General features: G+C 35.8%; 1 protein-coding gene across 8 annotated transcripts in view; it reads left to right on the top strand.

The window, feature by feature from the left end:
• Positions 1-22,545, top strand: part of UBR1 (ubiquitin protein ligase E3 component n-recognin 1) — a 69,944-nt gene extending 47,399 nt beyond the window's left edge. For 6 of the 8 annotated variants that reach the window (XM_026061596.1, XM_026061597.1, XM_026061595.1 and 3 more), the window contains exons 30-46: positions 41-134; positions 2,562-2,714; positions 3,141-3,238; positions 3,920-4,016; positions 5,410-5,558; positions 7,916-7,971; positions 8,262-8,358; positions 9,308-9,375; positions 10,199-10,349; positions 11,245-11,332; positions 12,390-12,523; positions 13,560-13,668; positions 15,484-15,540; positions 16,107-16,184; positions 16,797-16,967; positions 19,210-19,311; positions 19,884-22,545. In XM_026061596.1, the coding sequence (XP_025917381.1) occupies positions 41-134; positions 2,562-2,714; positions 3,141-3,238; positions 3,920-4,016; positions 5,410-5,558; positions 7,916-7,971; positions 8,262-8,358; positions 9,308-9,375; positions 10,199-10,349; positions 11,245-11,332; positions 12,390-12,523; positions 13,560-13,668; positions 15,484-15,540; positions 16,107-16,184; positions 16,797-16,967; positions 19,210-19,311; positions 19,884-20,025 (1,844 nt within the window). In that variant the 3' untranslated portion in view covers positions 20,026-22,545. Of the gene's footprint in view, positions 1-40; positions 135-2,561; positions 2,715-3,140; positions 3,239-3,919; positions 4,017-5,409; positions 5,559-7,915; positions 7,972-8,261; positions 8,359-9,307; positions 9,376-10,198; positions 10,350-11,244; positions 11,333-12,389; positions 12,524-13,559; positions 13,669-15,483; positions 15,541-16,106; positions 16,185-16,796; positions 16,968-18,383; positions 18,511-19,209; positions 19,312-19,883 lie in introns of those variants that run through there. The other 2 variants (XR_003252812.1, XM_026061601.1) reach the window with 2 other exon arrangements.
• The last annotated feature ends 259 nt before the right edge of the window (positions 22,546-22,804 follow it).

Genomic DNA, 22,804 nt, shown 5'->3' with positions numbered 1-22,804 from the left:
ATTGTTCTTTCTGTAATTTTCTTCTACTGTGTCTTTCTAGATACGCTAGACCCTCTTTTCATGCACCCTGACTTGCCGTGTGGAACACACACAGGAAGCTGCGGTCATGTGATGCACGCGGCCTGCTGGCAGAAGTAAGGCTATGCCTTTGCAGGGTTTTTTCACATTTTCTATTTATTTATTTTCTGAAACATCCAAGTGCACACTGAAAACATAGTGCAATACATGGATGTTTAATTAAGAAGTCAAACTGTCTGGTACTCACCGAAGGAAAATATAAGTCTGGCACAAGAGAAGTTTTGAACTGACAAAAAATAGCATCATCAAAAAGCCTCAGTGCATTTTATGACCCAGAGAGTCTGGTAGGAGTTATTAATTTATGCAAATGAAACCAATAGGATAAAATTGGTGAAGAATAAGAAACCATAGCTAGCAGATATATCCTTTAGCCATCCCATGCAAGACGGTCAGAATCTTCCAAATCACAGTTGTACAACAGTAGTTCTTTGACTCCGAAAGTCTGTCACCATGTCAGTACTTAAGGATGAAGCAGACTTATCCCAGTCAGTCTTTAGATGAGATTCTGGCATTTAAACTAGACTATGAGTAGTTAAATCTACCAATGCTTTCATTTCACAGTGAATAAAATCTTAATAAAGAGCAAGACAGAAGTATCTATAAGCACTTACAGACTTTACAAGATGCCTGTTGTTCAAGAGAGCCCAGGATTTAGACTGAGTGTTTTGAGTTAGAATACAACCTGAAATATTAAAAGACCAAGTTACTTACCTTGCAGAGTAAGGCATCCTGGTTCTCCACAGCTACATTTGTAGGATTACAGAGAGCAAGGCTAATGCTGTCTGCCTTTGACTCCGCATAGATCTGGCAAGTCTAAAGAAGATAGATGCTGTGAAATAATGTTAGAAAGTTAATCCCACTGAAGTATTATCAGCAGATAGAGAGTTGGGTCATGCAATTACAAGTGACTTTGTATTGTTGAATAATACAGACAGTCTCTTGAGGCTTGTTATTTATGCATGTGTCATTTTACTCTAAAAAGCCTAACTAAACTTCTAGTGGTTATCATTTGCTTTCTTTGTGTATATCTTTACAATAAAACACCAATACAAAATAAATAGGTGCACACACTTAAAATGATATGAAAATATGTTCCTTGAGTATAATACATCTGCTCTTGGCAGATCCATCCACATCTACGTAGATCTAAGTAGTGCATCACTGGAGCTCAGTTCCCTTGCCCTTTTTAAGAAAAGATGACTTGCTGTGTGGGTAAATGGGATTAAAATGGACAACAGGCTCTTTTCATACGGGATGACACAGAAGGTTTGAGCATAGTCTATTTATTACATAACAGACATTCTAACTTACTTAAAAAACTAAAATAAAATGTATGGCAGGCATCATTTGGAGGAATATTAGTATCTGTGCATCGTAAAAATACTACAAATCTCTCAACTGCCTAAGACAGTACAAGTTCAGAATGAGTGGAATATTTGTGTAGTTACCATATATGAGGAGGAGGAGTTGCAATAACATAATTATGTTTAGTGAATTTGGGAAAATAATTGTACGTTTTTGATGATTACCTAGAATACTTTCATAAATAATCTGCAATGGTAAGGGCTTTTTCATATTTCCCCACCACTTTCTCTTATTAGATAAATGGGATTTTATTTTTCCACTTAAAATGTTGTAATTTAAATCAAAGTAATAATTATTTATTACTCTTGCCAGGAAGTTATACTTTCCAATCTGTCTTTAAGATCCTACATAACAAGTCTGAACATTATTACTGAATTTAGTTGCTTGTCTTCAGGCAGGCAGATTTCATTGTTGGGTCTTCTTGTTCCTAATAGTGTCTACCACTGAGACATTAATGAAATCTGAAGGCTTACCCTATCCAGTGAGAGGGAAGAATTATAATGAAACCTGTGAAAAGATCAAAGTTATTACTTAGGTTCCTTTTGAGTTTAAAATAGCTCAAGTGTGATATTATAATACAAATTTTGCTCTCTTCATATTAAAACAAGGCTATAGTTTTGTTGTCTAATCATGAGACATGGTCATTGCCATGAATAATTTTAGTCATTTGTGAAATGTTACCATTAGGTTTTCCTAAAAGTAAATAAAAACTGTATGCTATATCCTGTTCCAAATTCACTGTAGTGAGTTGTGTATGAGAGATGTTAGATACAATGTTTCATTGTTTTGAAGATGTTGAGAGAGAATACTAAAAAATTTAAGGACTGTTTGAGTGTAAACATGTTAATAAAATACATGAAAAGGATATTAAAAGCAAGGAAAACTTGCCATCATTTTTGCATGAGTGGTACTTCATGCATTTTTGCATGAGTTCATATATGTGCTCAAAGCTTTAATTTTAATTTCATGTCCAAGCACATAAATCAAATAGAGGAAAAGAGACCTGTTTGCCTTGGATAGGTACTGTTAGATGATAACACTTTTAACTACCCGAACACTTGTTTTCATGTCACATTTGAGTCATTCTGCTTTCTAGCAATTTCCTTTCAATGTTGTAGGTATTTTGAAGCCATGCAGCTGAACTTTCGCCAACGTCTGCATGTTGAACAGATATTTGACTTGGAGAACGGAGAGTACCTTTGTCCACTTTGCAAGTCTCTGTGCAATACTGTGATTCCTATTGTTCCATTGCAGGCTCAAAAAATAAACAGGTGAACTACCAGGATTGCCTAGTCTTTAATTCAAAAACAAAAACACTATCGGGRCTTCAAGGAGAGGGGTTGGCTCTTCGAATATCTTAAAGGAAAATTTGAGCTAACTTTCCTAACCTCATAAAGGACTGCTTATATCCTTATTGACCATTACAAAATGCATATCTTTTGGTCACCAAAATCTTTTTCTGTAATGCATTTCTAGACTGACTATCTTTTGGAGTATATATCAAATGAGAAAGTACTTTGAGTTCTTAGTGTAACTCTTCAATTTGTACATACTTTTTTTTCTCAAAACTTACAAAGCCTGCAGAACTATGCCAATACTGAGTTAATGAGTGTTTTCATAAATGTTGTCCTGTGTTTTTAACATAAGGTGGTGCTTTGACTGTTGAAGTAACAGCTGCTTTTCATTTCTGTTCTCAGTGAGGATGCAGAGGCAGTAGCTCAAATTCTGTCCCTGGCTAGGTGGCTGGAGATTGTTATAGTCAGGATATCTGGCTACAGTGTGAAAAACGCTAAAGGTTTGTTGTCTTCATTTTCGAGCTTTTCTGTGGGCTCTCTAATATATTTTTCAACTAATATCAACAGAAAATTTCAAATAAAGGAAGTAATTTGCTATCTATCAAGACAGTCTGGAAAATGTGGTGCCAGTTTTCAGGGATAAAGTCATGGCCCTTTCTGAGATGATGTCTTGATTTCATAGCACCCTCTCCTAATTTCACGTCTCTGTTCACTTCTTTCCTTCTTCCCTGTGGAAGAGAATTATGTACACTGGGAGAAGATAGCAGCCAACTAACATAAAGAGTTAATGAAACTTCTGCGTTGACTACTATGTAGTAAAGAAGGAGTAGATTTAAATTAAAGGAGCCAAAATAAATACATGAGTGTTTTAGAAAACATAACTAAACACTGTTACTGAAAATCATCGTATTTCTTGCTCTCTTAAAGCACAGGAAAATTTTTTTTGCTGTTTATGTCATGTTCTCCTTACCAGCCAAGCACTACTTCTAATCCTCACATTTCTGAGAACAGAAGAAAATGCCTCTTAGGGAGGAGGATTAGAAGACAGTCTAGCTGGTGAGGTCTGTTTTACAGTTATTTCCAAACCAGTTTAAAATGAAAAGTCTCACTTCTGTTACACTGTTGTAAAAAGTGTAACAACTTCTTTGTGTTTTATTGTGATTCTGATTTTTTTTTTCTAGAAGGAGAGAAACAAAATGCTCCAGCTTTCATCAACAAAGGAATGGGGAACTCTGCTCTGGAATTCCATTCCATCCTTAGTTTTGGAGTTCAGTCCTCGTAAGTGTTACCAGAAGTGCTTTCTGCATTACGTTAACTCTTCCCTAAAATAATCTGTTTCAAGATTTTTACTAAAAGAAAGACATTTGATCTGTTTGATCTGAATGTGGGCTTCCTTAGACTTTTCCATAAGCATTCATTGAACGTTAGAGCTAGGTGGACATTTTGGTCGAATCCAGTGTGGCAGTTCTTATGTTATTAGTGCAAAACTGGGAGACTGGAATCTTCTAATCTGTAATTCTGGTTTTTCAGATCACTTCATGTGCCACTGGATGAATCATTTAACTTCTGTGTGCCTTAATTTTCCTACTATATGTCTGTTTCAGAGATAGTTTTCACTTGTTTTTTGGATGCAATCATTTAATATAGATTACTCAGAGGAATAGGGCTTTATTGTCTGTTTCTAGTGTAGCGGGCAGAAACTTCTATTAAGACAGAGTAAATGGATAGATAGTTCTGAAGTGTACTTTGCTATCTTTCTTCATCCTCGGTCCTGCTATAAGTACTTTATCTATTATTGCTGCTATTACTTCTGACTAACTGTCATAGATACGCAAAGTATGCATGCCTGCTATTGTAAAAAAGTCTTTGTCAAAAAGTTGAATTAAGTCCTGTCTAGATAACTTATCTCCAGGGAAAAGATTCTGTGGTTTGCAGTTAAGCATTCTAGTGTTTCAGTATGAGCCTGACTAAAACCCAGAACTTTGTGATACAGTTGTTTTGGCTGCAGAGATATGGAGAATGAATATGAACATCATGAATCTCTGTTACCAAGTTCCCAATGCATGATTTTGAAAAAACACAAACAARCCATTAAATAATACTGTATGGGTTTTTGCCTAGGCACTTTTCCAGTTATAAGTGCATTTGTATAAACTAACCCAATACCAGCTTAAAGGAGCTTAAATGCTATAAAAATGTGTTTTAAAACGCATTTGAAATTTCCCACCTTCCATTTTTAGTGTCTTTTCAGATGGGAGAGAGGGAACATATTTTCCCTGCCACACTTAAAATTACATTTTCTTATTCACAGCACTAGTTCTCCCCCCCCCCCAATTTTGCTTTGATTTAAACACTTGGGTTTTCTGAATTTGGATTATAATGTATTGTACAGAAGTAAACTCTTTCGTTCTCCCAAGTTGGTTCCAGCCTGGTGGCTCTCATTCTCTGCATTCTACAACGTTTGTTTGCAGAGTCTGCTCTACCAAGGTACTTGTTTACTACTAACCTTTCAGGTGTATTCATTTTTTTTCTCCTCTGTAGAGACAGAAGGTCTTTGTATTCAAGGATTCTTTCATAAATTGCCTTGACTTTGTTAGTTATTGATTGACCTATAAGTAATAAGCACTAATAGTGATTCACAAACTGAAATTATCTTGGCTTACTTCTGCAGAGCAAAATACTCCAGCAGTATCAAGGAGATGCTTATTCTCTTTGCCACCACCATTTATAGAGTTGGGCTAAAAGTTGCTCCAAATGAAGCTGATTACCGGATTCCTATGATGACTTGGAGCACATGTGCTTTTACCATCCAGTGCATAGGTAAAACATAATTTGGGTTTACTTCTTCTCATGGCTCAAAACTTAGAGTTGTCTGATTGTGTACTTTTATGTGAATAATAATAATTCTATGTAAGCAATAATTAAACATTCTAATAATGAACAATATTATAATATATATATGAAATACAATATATAATAATGATATCATAATATATACTCCTATATAAATAGGTTTATAAAAAAAAAGTGATTAATGTTTGGAATGCCAACACTGAGTGTAATATATGAAAGCAGGGAGTGATCATGTTGCGTGTTACTAATTGTAACATCAAGCGTGTTTGAATATCTTCAGGCTGCCCCAGGTCACTGACCTGCATGCATATCCTACACAGGCAAATATCTAATAATTTTGAAATGGCACTTCCTCTCTCAGGTTTTCCTCAAAAAAGTTCCATGATGATTTCCTAATATTTTAATATCTTTAAACATCCTTGAATGAACTACGTGATAGAGGGTTTTTTTGTTTGTTTTTATCCTTGAAGAATTTTCATAGAATTTCTAGAAGAAAGTGGTCTTTTGTCTATTAAAGTTGCTGAGCAGGTACCTGGTAGAAGGAAAAATCAGATTTCTCTGACCTTCATCACTTTTTGAAGGCAAAAGAATCTGTTACCATAAAAATGATTGCATTTTCTGACTAATGTACCTGTTTAGCACTTGATCTCATTTCATCTGCATACTGTATACACAAAACACAAATTAGAGTGTAAGCAAGTAGCCGTTAATAAGTCAGTAGTAGCTTCCAGACAGGGAGAGAGGCCAGAGATAAGTCTGAAATGCAAACTATAGGAATTGAGGATGTAACTGTAAATCTCCATAAATGTGACTTGCCAAGTACGCCATTATTTTCTTGATGAAGCTGTTGAGGAACAAATATAGTCTATCTTAAATCCATGCTGGACTTGATCCAACTGGAGTGATAAGAGTTCAAAAGGCTTGTAGGAGCATTTGGGAATATGAAAAAGCAGGAATATTCATGAAAGCTGCCTGCATCTTTTTAATGTTGGGTTTTATCACAATTTTCAAATGGAAAAAAACTGGAAGCCACACAGCTGCATTAACGTTAATGCTTTTAATACTTTGCAGATTGTTTTCATTTGATCTCTAGAAAAAAAGCCTTAGTGGTTTTCAGGGATGAGTTCCTTATCAGCAAAGGTATAAATGCAGTAGCTGTTATCACAGTTGTGATACCAAAGGCACATGGCAGAAGTAGAAAATTCAGATGCCTTGCCAGGCAAAGATTATAAAACCATAGGGACCACTGTGATAGTCTGACCTATCCTAGGACACAAAACTTCCTTGGATTAATTTTTGTTTAGAAATAGAGCAGGCTTCCATGAAATTGTAAAGCAAAACTGCCTACCCAGCTTCTAGCATGCTGGTTTTGCATCTAGTCATAGGGTACACTGTTAAAACCATTTAACTTTGGGCATGTAGCTTAGCTTACACAAGGAACTTTGACTGCCTGTGTTAGTGGAGACTCTAGAGGAGGTTCAAAGCATCGTTGACCCAAAGGATACGAATTGCTTGCTGTGGATTTTGTTGCCTAAAGCCAGATATTTACCAGTACAAATACATTTTTGCCATGTTTCCTCAACAACCTCGTATGTTGCATATTAAGCTGATGTATGGAAATGCTAAGTTAAAGCACTTCCATTTTTCTCTTATAGATGGTAAAAATTTTAAATATATTCCAAGATCTTCAAGTGTATTGGTTCATCTACTAAACTAGAGACTAAAACATAAAAACCTTTGAATAGATACCTTTTTACTCAATGGATTAAATTTGGGTTCTTATTTTTCTTAGTTTATTTTCTCTTTATTTTCCCTTCAGAACCAATGCACTTGAGGAGAGAAAGTGAATTCTCTTCTAACTTGGGAATTTTGTTTTCAAAAGAGTTTTATTAAACTACAGTCAAATGCACCAGGGCAAATCTGTTGGACATAGGATAGCTGTGTTAGTATCCCTGTGAACATACCTTGATGTTTTTGAGCATTGTATATGAGTAACTGAAAATACAGCTAAATCCCCAGAACCTTTTCTCTCTGTTAATACAAAACAGTGTGTTCTTTTAAATCCTAAATTAGCAAGTTCTGAAAATCAAGTGTTTTTTGAAAGCCTCTTATAACCATATATCTGAGAATTATTCAGTGCCTATTAAGTTGGATTTTTTCAAGAGAATTCTACGAAGTCTCTTGTCAGAGCAAAACTGGCCTTTCGAAAGAAGTACATTATAGACTGAGTTAATCTTGGACTGTATGTATGTGTGAAAATCAAACTAATTTTATTTTTGTTCTATAGAACAATGCAATTTAATTTTTCTTTCTTTAATTTTAAGAAAACCTCTTGGAAACAGAGGGCAAGCCTTTATTTGGATCTCTACAAAATAGACAGGTATGGGCAATCATCTATGCAATACATTTAAAAATATGTATATATACACACACTGAAACTGCTGGCATTAAGAATATCTTCTGTTCAGGAAGGTCCCTGAAAATATTTAGTTTAGATTGATAACATAGAGCATTCTGGAAAGTGTGTGTCTGCTTATACATGGAGGTTCATATTTAATTCATTTATCTATATGTTTCCTACTCTTAGGAGTGTATATATGTATTGACAGCTTTATTTCACTATTATATCTTTCCCTTTTTTCTGTCCAACCGTCTTCTCTTGCGCTCTAGCACAGTGGCCTTAAAGCATTAGTGCAGTTTGCAGCTGCTCAGAGAACAACATCACCACAGGTCCTGATTCAAAAACATCTGATTCGTCTTCTAGGAGGTATCGTATTCTTTTTTCTTTACTTTCTTTTGTATTGCAGAAGTTATTGCAAACTAATGCACGCAGTTAATACTGCATAGAAGGAAAGATAGACTGCTGACAACAGTGCTGACTTCAATTTCTGTGGCTTCAGGTCAGTTCCCTTACATCATAGAGTATTGTTTGAGCTCAAGTCATTTCAGGCTAGGTCAACAAAAGTACTTAATCACCAAAGTCCCCCAAAATCTTCCTTCCCAGATTGCCTCGGCGTGGAGGTACTCAAATCAGACATGCTTCCAAATGGCTAAAAATCTATTTTTGGCAATATTCAGAATTGCTCAGATTCTGAGTGCTGAACAGGTAGATGGTTAAGCCATGTCGAGAGCCAAAATTGGGCGTTCTCTCTTAATTGTGAGAATTCATCTTTTTGATCTTTTCAAAAACGTCTTGCAGTCTAACTTAAGATATATGGGTCTCAGGCAGAAGAGGTTTGACACCTGGACATGATGAACTAATGTTTGTCCACRTGTCTATGTTTCTTACTGGCTAGCCTAACATGGTGGCCTTTGTGAATCCCATTCTTTGACTTTGTGTTAAATAGGATACTTACCCCTATGGATTCTGCTAGACAGCAAAGTATCTAAGGTTGCAATGCCTAAGTACGTTTGTGGAACTCACCCTGTGTGCTTTATTATAGCTAGAGAAATAAATCAAAGATCTTTATCTCAGAATTATTAAAAATATAGTCATTAAAATTGTGAGCTGTGTGGACACATGCAAATAGCTAAATAGATGCACTATCAAATAAGCAGTTGATTAAATAGCTAGATATTTACTCAGTTCAGAGTGCTTAGGTGGTTTGGATGAAGAAACAGAAGTGATAGAGGCTGCCATCAAATTCTGACATTGCACTTCAATCTGAAAGAAGAAAATCTGTATCAAAAGTATAATTAATATGTTTATTTTGTAGTTCTTCTACCAAACTTTAAAGTTGAAGACACTCCATCCCTTTTAGAAGTAGATATGTTCCACATTTTGGTAAGCAGATTCATTTTACTCTTCATTTTAATACTACTTTTTAATAGTGTGCATTTTTATGTAGATTCTCCTGTAGATAATCCTGCATTATCTGTTCACTTTCATGAATCAAATGATGAGGCTGATCTCCTACTATGTAGGAGCATTTACTTCTAGTTCTGCTGTTTTTCTAGCTTTCAAGTCTTTGCTTGTTCACTCTTATTAAATTTCATGCTTGCAATCCCAGTCATATTTTACAACCTCCATTGCTATCGAACCTTTACAAAACATTGAGAAATACCCCCACTCACCTTGTCTTATCCTCACTTTCTCTTTGTCTCAATCGGGCTCTCATACCTTCAGATTTCCTCACATTCACTCTCATTACCTCCTTTTCTCTTCTTCTTAACCTCTTTTTCTTTCTGCTCTTAACACAGATCAGTATTTGCTGCTTCTACCTTTTAAAAAAACAAAACCTATTTTGCCCTAGTTGCCTTTCTAATTTCAGCTCAGTCTCCCTTCTCACTTTCATTCAATGTGCTGTTGTCTTATGTCATGTACCAGAAATTAAGCTTTCTAGGAAATAGACCAACTTTTTTGGTACAATGAAATACATAACCACGTCTGGGGTTCCTATATGGTAGTGGGATGCACATAATTAATATTCTTCAATGTTCTTTTGCTGTACTCTGTAAACTAAAACTAGAAGGATAAGTGAACTTAAATTGATTGCAGAAATGAAATTTAAATGTATAGTGAGAAAATAAGTTACAATGATTATTTCCTCTCTAACTGCTACTGAATTTTTGGTACTTCAATATTTACTCTTTCCCTTTCACTGTAGGTGGGAGTTGTGTTATCATTTCCATCTTTATACTGGGAGGATGCTGTAGACTTGCAACCTTCATCAATTAGTTCAGCTTATAACCACCTCTACCTCTTCCATCTGACTACACTGGCACACATAACACAAATTGTTCTCTCCTCAGCAACAGGTAGGGGTATATTTGGGTTGGATTATTCTGGCATTTTTACCCAGTTTCTAAACCTGGTAGATGGATGCTTTTAGTAGAAAATGACAAGTGTTTTGCAGATATGAACTTCCTCATAATAAATGGCATTTAGTTTTAGGTAGAAGTAACTGTTTCCTGTTTTTTTTTAAAAAAAAAAAAGCACTACATCATTTTCATAGCCTTTTATTATATCATTTATTGTGTTTTGTCTAAGAAAACAAAATAGTTATTGATGTATCAGTACGTGATCAAGTCAGTCATTTCAGATCAGTAACCTTCTACGCTCTTCACTCCTTGTCAAAGAAGCAAAGAGCTGCCCAGCAGCAGCCCTCAGAGCTGCACACTGTGAATTAGGAGGGATTTGGAAAATCTGCTTGCTTTTCTTTTCTTTTCTTTTTCTTTTCTTTTTCTTTTTTTTTTTTTTTTTTTTTTTTTACCTTGAACCTGGTAAATACATAGAGCTGAAATATGGAATCCTATAAACTGATAAGGAAGAAATTTATTCTTCTCTGTATTTTATACTGCTGGCTATCAAAGCTGTCAGGTAACTTACAGAGTCCTCAGCCACTACTGTCCTTTTTCTTAAACATGACAAAAAAAGAAATGAATTTCCTGTAGCTTAATCCATATAGGACGATAACATCAAAAAACTAAGGGAAGGAAGCAGTTTTTACATGAAGATGAGCAGTGAAGCCATAATCATGATGGTTCTTTTGTTAGGTTAGAAAAAGAATTCAGCAAAATGAAGTGGAAACATTTCTGTAACACAGTTTAAAAAAAAAAAAAGAGAGAGAGAGAGAGAACAGTGTATCCAAAAAGAGAGAAGTGCATTACAAATGGAGTGTATTTACACTGGGTCATTTTTTTGTGTGCACAGAATCCCCTACTGCTCGATCACATGAGAACAGTGAGGAGGCATGCTCTGCACAGTCTTTCTGTAAAGAAGTTTGCCAGTACACCAGTGGGTAAGTAGCAGTTCAGTTATAGCATTGTGTTTTCCTAAAAATATGGCAATCCACTGGGACTGACCTGAACAACAGAAAAGAAGGAAAAAAAACCTAGAGAAAAAAAAGCTAGATAATATGGATATGTTCTCTATAAATTCTGTTTTGATTCATTTTCACTAACACTAGTTGCAAAGATGTATTTTTCTAGGATGCCAACAGTGTCCACATGTCTAAAATTTCTAAAACTAAATTTCTAATTGTTTAAAACTTGGCATTTAAATAATAGGAGTGTTTTTTTCTGAGACATGAGTTTAAAATCATAGTTGCTGTGCATTTTGGAAAATCAGATCACTTTACTGAGATGTCTAAGTACAAAATTAAATGCCAAACTTTTAGGCAACCCACTTTCAAATTTGAGTATTGTAGTTTCTGCATGTGTATTGTCATCTTTTAACTCCCTTGGCTTATCCATGTTTAGACAGCACAAGCTGAAAAATAATCTTGTAATGTTCCAAAACGTTATAATGCAGCTTTATGGTTTGTTTCTCAGCAAGTCCTGTTCAACGCAATATCTAAATGTGAAGTGTGACTGTGTTTAAAAATTTTTAGAAAACAGGGATGCTGTACATAAGCTAAATGTACTAAGAAATCCAGGCTAAAAGCTCATAGCACACCCACTGCAAGAATAACTGAAGAAATTGCCAGCTTTCTGTAATAAAAAGAAAACGGTGTAAGAATCAAGTGTTGCATGTGTGGTGTTGTATTGCATGGTCAAAATTGGGCTATCTTGAGTCACCTGGAGATGGGTGGCTATTTATTTTTTTATAATTCTGAAAAAATATTTGTTGAGACAATATGAAGGCTTAACGTTAAGTGTTCTAAGTAAACTCAATGCCCTTTCCTTAGAGAAAGGGAAAATTAGAAATTAGGTGCTGGTGGTTGTTTCACAAAGTTTGGGATACATCAGTGTTGCTCTCACACAGCTGCTGTTCAACCAGTGCTAGTCAAAATGTGAAAGTGCTAGAAGGATTTGTACTGTGAACTACTACGGATGTTTCTTATCTGTGTATTACAGTTGCTTTAGCCAGGATATTCCAGGCTGGCTTGTGTGGGACTGTGTTAAAAAAGGCATCATGCCTTACCTTCGTTGTGCTGCTTTATTTTTTCATTATTTGCTGGGAGTGTCTCCACCTGAGGAGCTACTACAAGGTAAATATGAGAATGTGACAGTTTCTATATATTGAAATTGTTTACTGTTCCCTTGTGAAGAAGGGAGTGTTTAAATGTTCACAATAACTTGATATCAGTTAATACATTAAAGACAGACTTTAGAAAGAAAGAAAGTAATAATTTGTATAGGAAGGGGTAGGAATGAGAAGTTGGGTTAGGCTATGTCACTTCAGAGAGAGCCTGAACTATATCTGTATTTTATATAGACACATAAAATTAAAACTTAAACCTCCTCATGAGGGATCCTAGTAAAAACAAAATAAGTACTTTATCCCCTGTTGAAATGCTGTGAAGCACAGAATCATCAGCTGTTTGAAAAGGAGGACCAAGATTGCTATAAACAACTGAGACAAAATGTGGTATCTTAAATTTACTTTTATGAGCCAAATTTGGATTTGATTAGGATATACAAGTCAAAATCTGTACTTTGCACTATGCTATTGTGCTTAACAGCAGTCTGGAGCTCTGATTCCACAGGAAGGAGTCTCCCTGGTGAATCAGCACTGCCATTTTCTGCAGCTCCTATGAGTCAGTAAATGATCACCTAGCAAGCTATTTATCTAGCCCAACTCTATGTAATATGTTAACACTGACTTGATTATAGCAAAATGGAGTATCATAGCTGGCCAAAAATGCAGTGAAAACCTAGAATTTGATAAGTAGGGGAACAGAATCTGCTGCACTAGTGAGTGTGCCACATATTATGCAGTAAAATGGAATTTAAGCAAGCAATCCTGTTTTTACAGTGACTTATGAATGACTTAAAATTACTTAATAGTATAATATGTCAATCTGTTCAACCTAAAGCAGATTCTCAACTAATGCAAATTGTCATAGCTCTGGTGAAGTCAACAAAGTAGTTATGTCCAGTTGCACCAGCTGAAGAGCTATGCTCAAGATGTAAGATGTGTATTATTCAGTGGAAACAGGATCAGGAGAATTCTAGTTTTGAATGAATTGTTCGGCAGTGCTGAAACACTTTAACAGTTGCTCATGTTTTCTTTTTCTTTTGCAGTTTCTGAAGAAGGGCAATTCAAGGCGCTTTGTAGTTACCTCTCTCTGCCCACCAATCTGTTCCTGCTCTTCCAGGAATATTGGGATACTGTAAATCCACTGCTTCAGAGGTATGGGCAAGGAAAAGAATGAGGCCACGTTTGTGTTGTGATGGCTCTGTAGGAATTATGGACCAAATTCATTTATGAATGATTGAGCTCTGACTTAAATTCATGCTAGATTTGTAAGTGCTAGTTTTATGTGCGTAGTGTATACCGGATCTCTTAATGCTTTGTTTTTAACGTGCTTTATGTATCTTAGTCATTTAAACCTTAAACAACTAGTTTAAGGGAATTAGGGCTAGCAGACCTGTGTGGAATCAGCTCATAGAGAGAGAGGTTATCATAGACCTTTGCTTGCATGGTATGCCATTCACTGTTTATTGGCCTATTTTTAATCTGTCTACAGCAAAATTGCTGATTATGTGTGCTATACTATGAGAATATGGCAAACTGTACAGCCTGCCAGTCAGGGTTTGTGCTATTTCTGCTCTGGATTTCCAAAAGAATGATTAATGCAGAAGTCAGATTAATGGTTAAAAGGTGCAATTTGAGTATTATGTATATTGCACACTAACAGTAAAGAAGTAATTGGTAAAATTATCCATTCAAAACCCAAGTAAAAGTAAATAGGCAACACCCCCACACAGACCATCAACCCTAAGAAGAATACTGCTTTATTGTCTTGGAGAATATCTCCATGTCTTTAATGTGACATCTTGAGCACTTGCTTGTATTAGTTATTCCTGGTTCTTGGCAGAATTCTCTGGCTAACCTGAGCTTTTTATGGTTTTTGTCTCTGTTCTGTTTTATTGTCTAGCTTCCTTCAATTTAGGAGACATTTTGAGCTGTTGACCACAACTTACAATCCATATAACTGACTTAAACAGTCCCCTACATGTAATTTTACTATAATTAATTACATTTGTGGTGTATATAACTACTAATAAATTAATAATTTACTTGAAAAATGGTCCCCACTAAATAAGTTCATCTTATATGTTCCTATATGTTTGCTCACAGACATCACAGTGCTTTTAGGAAAATGCAGAGGATAGGTGCTTGTGAACACAAAATATACCAAATCTATCATAGTACTCCCATCTAAAAATAGAGATTTCAGGTGAAAGACTGTATATTTTATGTAATAGTAACTGTTGGCAGATCATCATGTGAGTGAGTCTCCATATGTTTTTGGAAAGCATCTTATTTTAGAAGACTAAATTTGATGGTTTTTGAGAAGCATGTTAGATGAAGCTTACTAGATTGACCTTCTGCTACAGTTCTCTCTCTTTTCTCCTGCTTTGCATAAATAATCTGAAAGGTATCTTAAATGTCAGCACAGTTATTTAATTTCTCTGTTTAGTAACTTGCTAATGTCTACGATTGTTTTGCTGGATATGTTTGGCCATTATAAACAAGAATACTATAAATACTTGCAATGAGTTGTAAAATAGTCAGTGCATGACAATTATTAGATAAATGTAATAAATATTTTTCTAGTAGAACACGTGATATCATCTTAAATTGCAGCTTTCAGTAGATATTTTCCAAAAGGAGCTGTATATTATAACCCACTTTTGATAACTTCAGTGTGTCTTAACAGTGCTTGCATTTTTACCTCTGTTTTCACATGTAAAGAAATGTTGAAAATTTTAAGCATGGTTGTTTTTTCAGGAAGGTTTTTTTTCTTGTATGTAAACTTCAAATTTTCTTTTCCTGAAGCAAAACTTTAGAGTAGCTGTTATTCCTTGTAGAGTTTTAGCTAGAACTATCAATGCTTTATCTGCACTCTGTGTTTGCTTATTCCTTTATAGTTTTATTTTAATTGAACTGAATGTCTATTATTATGAAACAAAATCTTCTGCAAATGTTTGTTTGAAATAGGTGGTGTGCCGACCCGGTGGTCCTAAGTTGTTTGAAAGGGAAAAGCATTGCAGTAAGGTTAGTGGGTTGTGTGAGGTTTTTTTTTTTTTGTGTGTGTGTGTGTGTGTGTGGTGGTGGTGGTGGTGTGTTTTTTTTTTTTTTTTTTTTTTCCCCTCTGCTGTTCATGACTTAAACCTGTTGAAAGAATGAAGTTCTTGATGGTTCAACTGAAGGCAAGTTAGCAGTGCTTTTTTTTTCTTCTTGCTCTACTACCAAAAGTTCACTTCTCTTTAGCTCCTCATTCGGTGACTCCTCACTGAGGACCTATAACATTCTGTTTCCAAAGTTATATAGGTTACTCTAGAAAAAGCAAAAGCTAACTGAAACACAAAATGTCTTCATATGCCTGTGTTGCCTATGAAACTTCATTACGTTTGTTGGAATACAGAAATGCTGAAGTGGCTTCCATGTGGTTTATCCTGTGTCTTCTTACTTGGGCTTCCAGGACTGAAGAGCTGTTCTAGAACTGCAAAAGTTTGCAGAAAGGACAAAAAGCTTAGCAAGATAGTGATTTATAGCTGTCTTTTTGTGGGTTTGGGTTTTTTTGGGCTGTAATCTTTAATAGTTTTTCTTTACTTACATAGGTATCCTAGGAAGAGAAATAGTTTAATAGAGCTTCCTGAAGACTATAGCTGCCTTCTGAACCAAGCATCTCAGTTTAGGTAAGATGTGATATGTTTAGTTGTCTTGCTTTGTGTTTTGTCTTTTTGTGTTCTTGCAGTTACTGTAACTGGTGTTAAAACTGTATTACAGAAATGATTTTGCAGTCAAGTGAAGGCACTGTTTTGTTTATGCTGGCCAATACAGGCAGATGTTTGGTTTGTTTTAAGTCTGAAATGCAACAGGTTGCTAAATAAAGTCACTTGTGTTTGAACAAATATCATATAGAATTATTATAGCTTAACCTGCTGACCGTTTTTCAGCAATACAGTGTGGTCGTAAGCCTGACATAAGCCTGATAATTATTTTGCCACTGGACACAGCAAGCCCAAATGGTTGGCACTGTTTTTTGCTAGGAAGAGTGAATCATAGGATAATTAAGGTTGGAGGGGACTTCAGTAGGTCATCTAGTGCAACCTCCTGCTCCAAGCAGATGTCTTGCAGATGATGTATTTAGAGCAATGCAAAAATGTAACCAGAGGAGGCAAATATGTGAAACATGGTTGTGGCAAAATACATCTTTTTTTTTTTTTTCTCTTCTTCTTTTTTAAAAATAGTTAACATCTTTTTAATATTTAATTCCAGCAATAACATTCTGGTTACACTTCTTCCAGATGCCCACGGTCTTCTGATGATGAACAGAAACATCCAGTACTGTGTTTATTCTGTGGTGCTATGTTGTGTTCCCAGAATACTTGCTGTCAGGAATTGGTGAACGGGGAGGAGCTGGGAGCCTGCACTTCTCACGCTCTTCAATGCGGAGCCGGAGTCTGTATGTTTCTCAAGTAAGTAGCTAGCCAAAATTTAACGGATTAATGGGTAAAGGGAAATAGGTCAAAAATCTTTTGAAGGGCAAAACCCACCACACTGTCAAAGCATTTCCATTTCCTAGCGTCTGAGATAAGAGCCATTGCTTTGACCTAAACTGTAGCTCAACCAAAAGGTTAAGCCCTTGGTGGGAGTTGCATTGTAGTCTGCAGATGCTGAATCATTTCTGATTGCATGTTCTGTAGAGTTTACAGGGTAGCAAAAGTCTGAACCTGTTTTCAGGTAATGCGACTAGTCTGTACTGTGCAGTTTTGCTTCTGGCTGGAATTTTCCAAATAGTTTATGGAAATTACACATCCTGTTCTCTTACACTGGGATTTTTCAAATGAACATCTGTGAGTTAGTATTTAATGATTATCTTGCGTGATTAATAACTCTATTCTTTTAATACATTTTTCTTTTGTATTACTTAGGAATGTGAAATAAAAAAATATTTTTTTCTAGTATTTTGTTCTTAGTACACAAAATGGTTCCATTTCTACTTTAGCATAGGATTAACTTTTTTCAATGGATTTAAAAAAAATCAAGTATCTGTGGATTATTGTATTAGAGGATTGCTGTAATGTTCTTAATAATGAGGTTTAATGAAAACCCACTTACTTAGATTTAACTTTGAAATTTAGATTTAGAAAACTTTATTTCTTACAGAATCCAATATCAGACATAACTATAGTCTGTGCCAAGTCTGTGTTAGTATAAATGACACTGTATACGCAAGCTCAGTATTCCAGGAATGGAATTTTTTCAGCAATCATGTCTGTCAAAGCTACTCTGACTCTTTCGAGTGAGACGTAAGTGGCAAAACAGTTGTGACTTTTCTTAATCTTCCTTTATACAACTTAAGTGACCTCAAGAGCAATAGCAATTCAGAGAATTCTGAGTCAGCACAAACAACACGCATGGGTACCTCCAGGGAGTACTGTCCTGCATAATGCACTGAAAGACCTAGTTACTGTAAACTGATTTTTGTTTTTCTTCCTTCCATACTCATCAGGTATAAGCTTGCATACACATACAGCTGTGTGTGGAGAGGAATATGTTCTTAAAAATTGCTGGCTAATCAGTTGAACAGAATTTAGCATGTTTCCTGTGCAAGTGATTCTTCACAGCTAGTCAAGATTACCACAGAGGTGACTATGACAGGAAAAACATGGTCAGGCAGAGCAATGAAGCAGCTACCCACCCAGGCCTGACGTAGGTGTACTTAGGAAAGCAGGGCCATGGCTGTGAGCTCCTAAGTTCTGCATAGCATCTGAAATTGCTAGCTCAGGCAAATTACACTCGTGGGGTACTTGATTTGGAACTGAAGCTGGCTCATGCCTTAGAAGGAAGATGAATCTACTGTTCAGTTGTCTCCATCTACTCTTGTACAGGTGTTCCCCAGATACCAGAGCAATATAGTCTTCAAAATGCATGCGTGTCATAGGATAACATGGGGTTACCAATGGCTGTGATACTGAAAACCACCTAGCTGCAATAACCTTAGGAGCTTTATACAGGGTAATGCACTGTTTTCTCTACCTGGAGCAGGGCTTCTGTTAGCTGAAGATTGCTTCTGATCTCCTTTCTGATCTCTCATCTCTTTTACCCTACAGTGTAGTATGGAGAATAGACATCTGGATATTTCTTCATAACACAATCATGACCTTTGGAAATAAGATCCAATTATGACTGTGCTAATATTACAAAATTTCATATTTCCTCTTTTTACGAAAGTCTTAAATACTAACCAGAACTCTACATCAGAACCAGAACTTAAATCAGTCTTAAAAATTGACTTACTCATGCATATCTCCTTGTCTCAAATGCTATTGAGACACTAGTTTAAATCTGTTATATCTAGGATTAAGCTAAAGACAATCCAAACTACTTAAATTGGTACAAGAGCTTTTCCATTTTTACTGTATCTGATTAAAATAGCCCTTCTAGGGAATTGTATATATAGGGAATTTGCTGCAGTTAGGGTGATAGTCACTCTGTGCTTGCATCATGTATGGAGTAAGTTAATTTGCAGTAGCAAACTAAATGTTTATCAGTGAGCTATTGCAGAGTATCTTGTACAAGACCTAGCTGAGTGTGCTATAGATGTAGATCATGCCTAAGTTTACAAAAAGTTGTGGCTTATGAAAAATATTTTATATTTGTGGTGATGGTGAAGATAGTGATATTTATTTTAAATGTAGCTATTTTTTCCTAAAGAATCAGGGAATGCAAAGTTGTCCTCATAGAAGGTAAAACCAGGGGATGCTTATATCCTGCTCCCTACTTGGATGAATATGGAGAAACTGATCCAGGTCTGAAGTAAGTAAATGTTTAACTTGTTTACTTTCTACATTTCCATTTTGGTCCCTGTCTGTTTTTATACTCATTAGACTGTATGTCCTCTCTGCTAGTGTGATCAGTGCTGTAATACGTATCTTTGACTGGTAGACTTGTTTAAATTCCTGATGACAGTTCTCCAGTCATGAATGGGTCATTCATAATGGAAAAATCCACTTTTTTGATTCTCTTAAAAGCTCTTACTTTTCCCAAGAATACTTGTGTGTACTTTTCATCAGAAATGTTCAACTGCCACTACCAAAATGTCGTCTCAGAAATGACAGTCATGTCTTGTCATGTTGTAGAATTAATTTTTTTTCTTTTTTAATAGACTCCTTGTAGTTGCTATTCACACAATTATTTAATATTTTCCGGCTATTTCTAAGAGTGTTAATGCTATACTATTAATAGAATAGTTTGTCTAAAAACATTTGTCTGACACGGATAGAGATTCAAGCGGGAAGGAGGTAAGAAAACAGAAGGCAAATTGTGGGAAAAGTTGATACTGTGATGTGATGTGCTTATTGAGTATTCTCCTTTTGTCCTCTGTGAAGAAGAGGCAATCCCCTGCACTTGTGTCGGGAACGTTACCGGAAGCTCCATCTGCTATGGCAGCAACACTGCGTCATAGAGGAGATTGCCAGGAGCCAAGAAACCAATCAGATCTTCTTTGGATTCAATTGGCAACTGCTCTGAGACCTCGAATCCGGTGAAGTCTCATACCAAGGACAGTGCTTTGGGAAAGGAAAGAAGGGTGGCAGTAAATAATTTACTATAAAGTGGATTCTGTAGCTCAGTCGCATGAGTGACGGATTCTCTAGCTTGGATGTTTTACTGATGTATTGAAACAGAATCTCATTTCGTATGTTTTGCTCCCCCTGCGAAGAGAACAACCCCATGTAATTCTTACTGAACATTCAGGTCCAGAAGTATTTCTCCTTTTTTGAGGTGTTGTAATTGTTTCACATGCTTTGAAGAGGACAGCTTCCCAAATCTTGTCCTTCACTGCAAATACAAAATTCGCTTCCTGTCGCTTCCTTGCCTTGAGAATATACCTAAATGGTATGACTAAGGAAAAACCTCCTTTACTTTCTGGGTGGTTTTCCCAAGTTTAGTGAAACTTAAATTGGTCAAGATTTGTGGCATAATACTGGAGTGGAGGTGGTACCAGGCCTCTAGTAATCTGTAGCAACAGTTACAAGAAATGTTTAAGCTGCGCAGAAAAAAACTGCGCTCTTGCTTATGCCCTGGCATTTAATGAAGTGTTTTCATTAATATACACCCTTTAAAGAAGGGGGGCAGAAAGTGCACGGGGAAGTTATCATCTTGTTTGTTGCAGCAAAAAATAGTCTGTGCTTGTTGCATTGCCAGAAATGCACTTTATCTAATTAATTTGTCCTCTGTTAATGTTCTATATCCTAAGAGGTCTAGAACTACACTGTTTGGTTAGGTTGTGGTTAGTTTTACTTCTTCTACAGTTTGTCCCCTAAGACTTTCTCTGAGAGCCAAACATGAAAATACTGTTACATGGTTTTAGTGCAGCTCTGCAAGTTATGGAAAACCCAGAGACTTCAGTAAAATAGATGGTTTTCAAAGCTATCACTGGACTAAAATCAAGGCCCCAAAAGCAGGTTTTAGAATCAGAAATAAGCTTGTGTGCCCATGTTTAAGAGCTTTTCCACTCTTCATCCTCTGTCATTGTTGTTTGGAGCCCTGCCTGTGTTTTGGTGGTAATATTCAGTGGTTCAGTGCCAGCTAGAACAGAAAGGAAGGGGGAGGGGGGGAAGTAGCTAAGCCTGTCTCTGCCCTTCAGTAGTTAATAGCACATTGTGATTGAACTCTCTTATTGATAGGTGATTGCACTTCAGTTTTAAGTTTGTTGCTCTGTTTTCTGAATTTCAGCCATAAAATACATTAGGGAACTTGTAACATGACAGGTAAAAACACTTATCGAGGAAAATACGTTTCTGTGTAAAAGTCTGAAGTTAACAGTACTCTAAACTTCCCTGCCCCTTTGCTATTTGCATTTTTGTGTCATTTTAATAAGGTTTGCAAGGGGAGATTTTAAAAGTATATTACAAGTTAATGTCTGAGAGCATGTTTGTGAATGATAGCTTCCCCCCCCCCCCCACTGGCTGTATGAGTAGAATCTCGTGGCTATTTCCATCTCAAATAATGATTTTGGTTTAAATATAATAATTGGTCTCCTAGTTTCTTAAAATCTTTAGAGTACATATGAATGCACTGAACAGCAGCCATAACCCATCTAAAAATGGAATACAGATGGACTCAAATGTTGTTCTGATTTCAAATACTTTTTATAATTTTTGCTATAATTGTTCCCTGGCAATATAAATAGTTGGCATTGGTGTATTTTCCTACTATTCTTTTTCTTGCAATTAAGACAGCTCGCCTTATTTTGATTCTTTGAGATTTTAAACTTGAATATAAAACTCTTAAGATAAATATTAATTCTGTTAGTCTTATCTAAAATGTATTTGAAACATGTACTGAATCTAGAAAAACAGTTGTCATGAAAACTCGCAGGCAATGGAAGTTTATAAGGCCATCACACTTCTTACCGACAAAACCGTTGCATTAAGACTAACAAACCTATGCCTCATTGATACCAAAACCGTATTCACTTACTGTTTCCCTCTGTTTAACTATTCATTTATCGAAAACTTCCAGTTACCTTGCACTTCACTGATACAAAAATTCCATTATCAAGTACACAGCGAGATCACTTTATTTTGTGTTCAGTCTGAACTGTATTATATGAAGACAGGAGCTGGCCTGAGCGGATGAACTTTTGTTCAAAGCTCTAGAAATCTCTTTGTAGCTGAAGAAGTGAGAAGCAAAGGGGAAAAGTTGCATCTTTCTGTATGTTTGCACATACTAATTTAGAGAATGGGCTCCCATATCATCCACTGACTAGAGTAGTCATTTTTCTTTTCATTTCATAAATTACTGTGCAGTTTTGTTCACTGTGAGTATAATCTGTATTTAGTGATCGCGAGATGCTTATGCCACTGATTTCTGTTCCATCCAAGCTGACAGAAGAAGTTATTTGATAATGCACATATTGGTATCTTTAATTGCAAAAATGTAAATTTGAAACTTGTATAATGTTCTTGTGCTTTTGAAATAAAATATCTTGTATATGTATATTTAAAAGAGAAATAAAGTAACTTCTTATAGATTATTCAACTTTTATTTGGAGGCACATTTTACAGTTCCTTTTATGAGTCAGTATCAGAAAGGGGAAGAGTTAGTAAATGATTGGTAAACAACACCAGTTATCACTGCAATTCATGTCATCATTGTACCAGTTAGTACTAGTTAGCACATTTTTCTTATTTAAAGAAATAGTTCACTTGAAACTTGTCCTGGTATTTTTAAAGATGCAGATTCCCACAGTGTCTATATCTGTGTAAAAAGTCTTAATATTTAAATGTCCTTAAACTGATTAGTT

The sequence above is a fragment of the Apteryx rowi genome, unplaced genomic scaffold (genome assembly GCF_003343035.1).
Source record: "Apteryx rowi isolate R43461 unplaced genomic scaffold, aptRow1 scaffold_183, whole genome shotgun sequence".
NCBI lineage: Eukaryota > Metazoa > Chordata > Aves > Apterygiformes > Apterygidae > Apteryx > Apteryx rowi.
The sequence above is the reverse complement of the archived record's forward strand: the minus strand, read 5'-3'. Positions and strand labels throughout refer to the sequence as shown.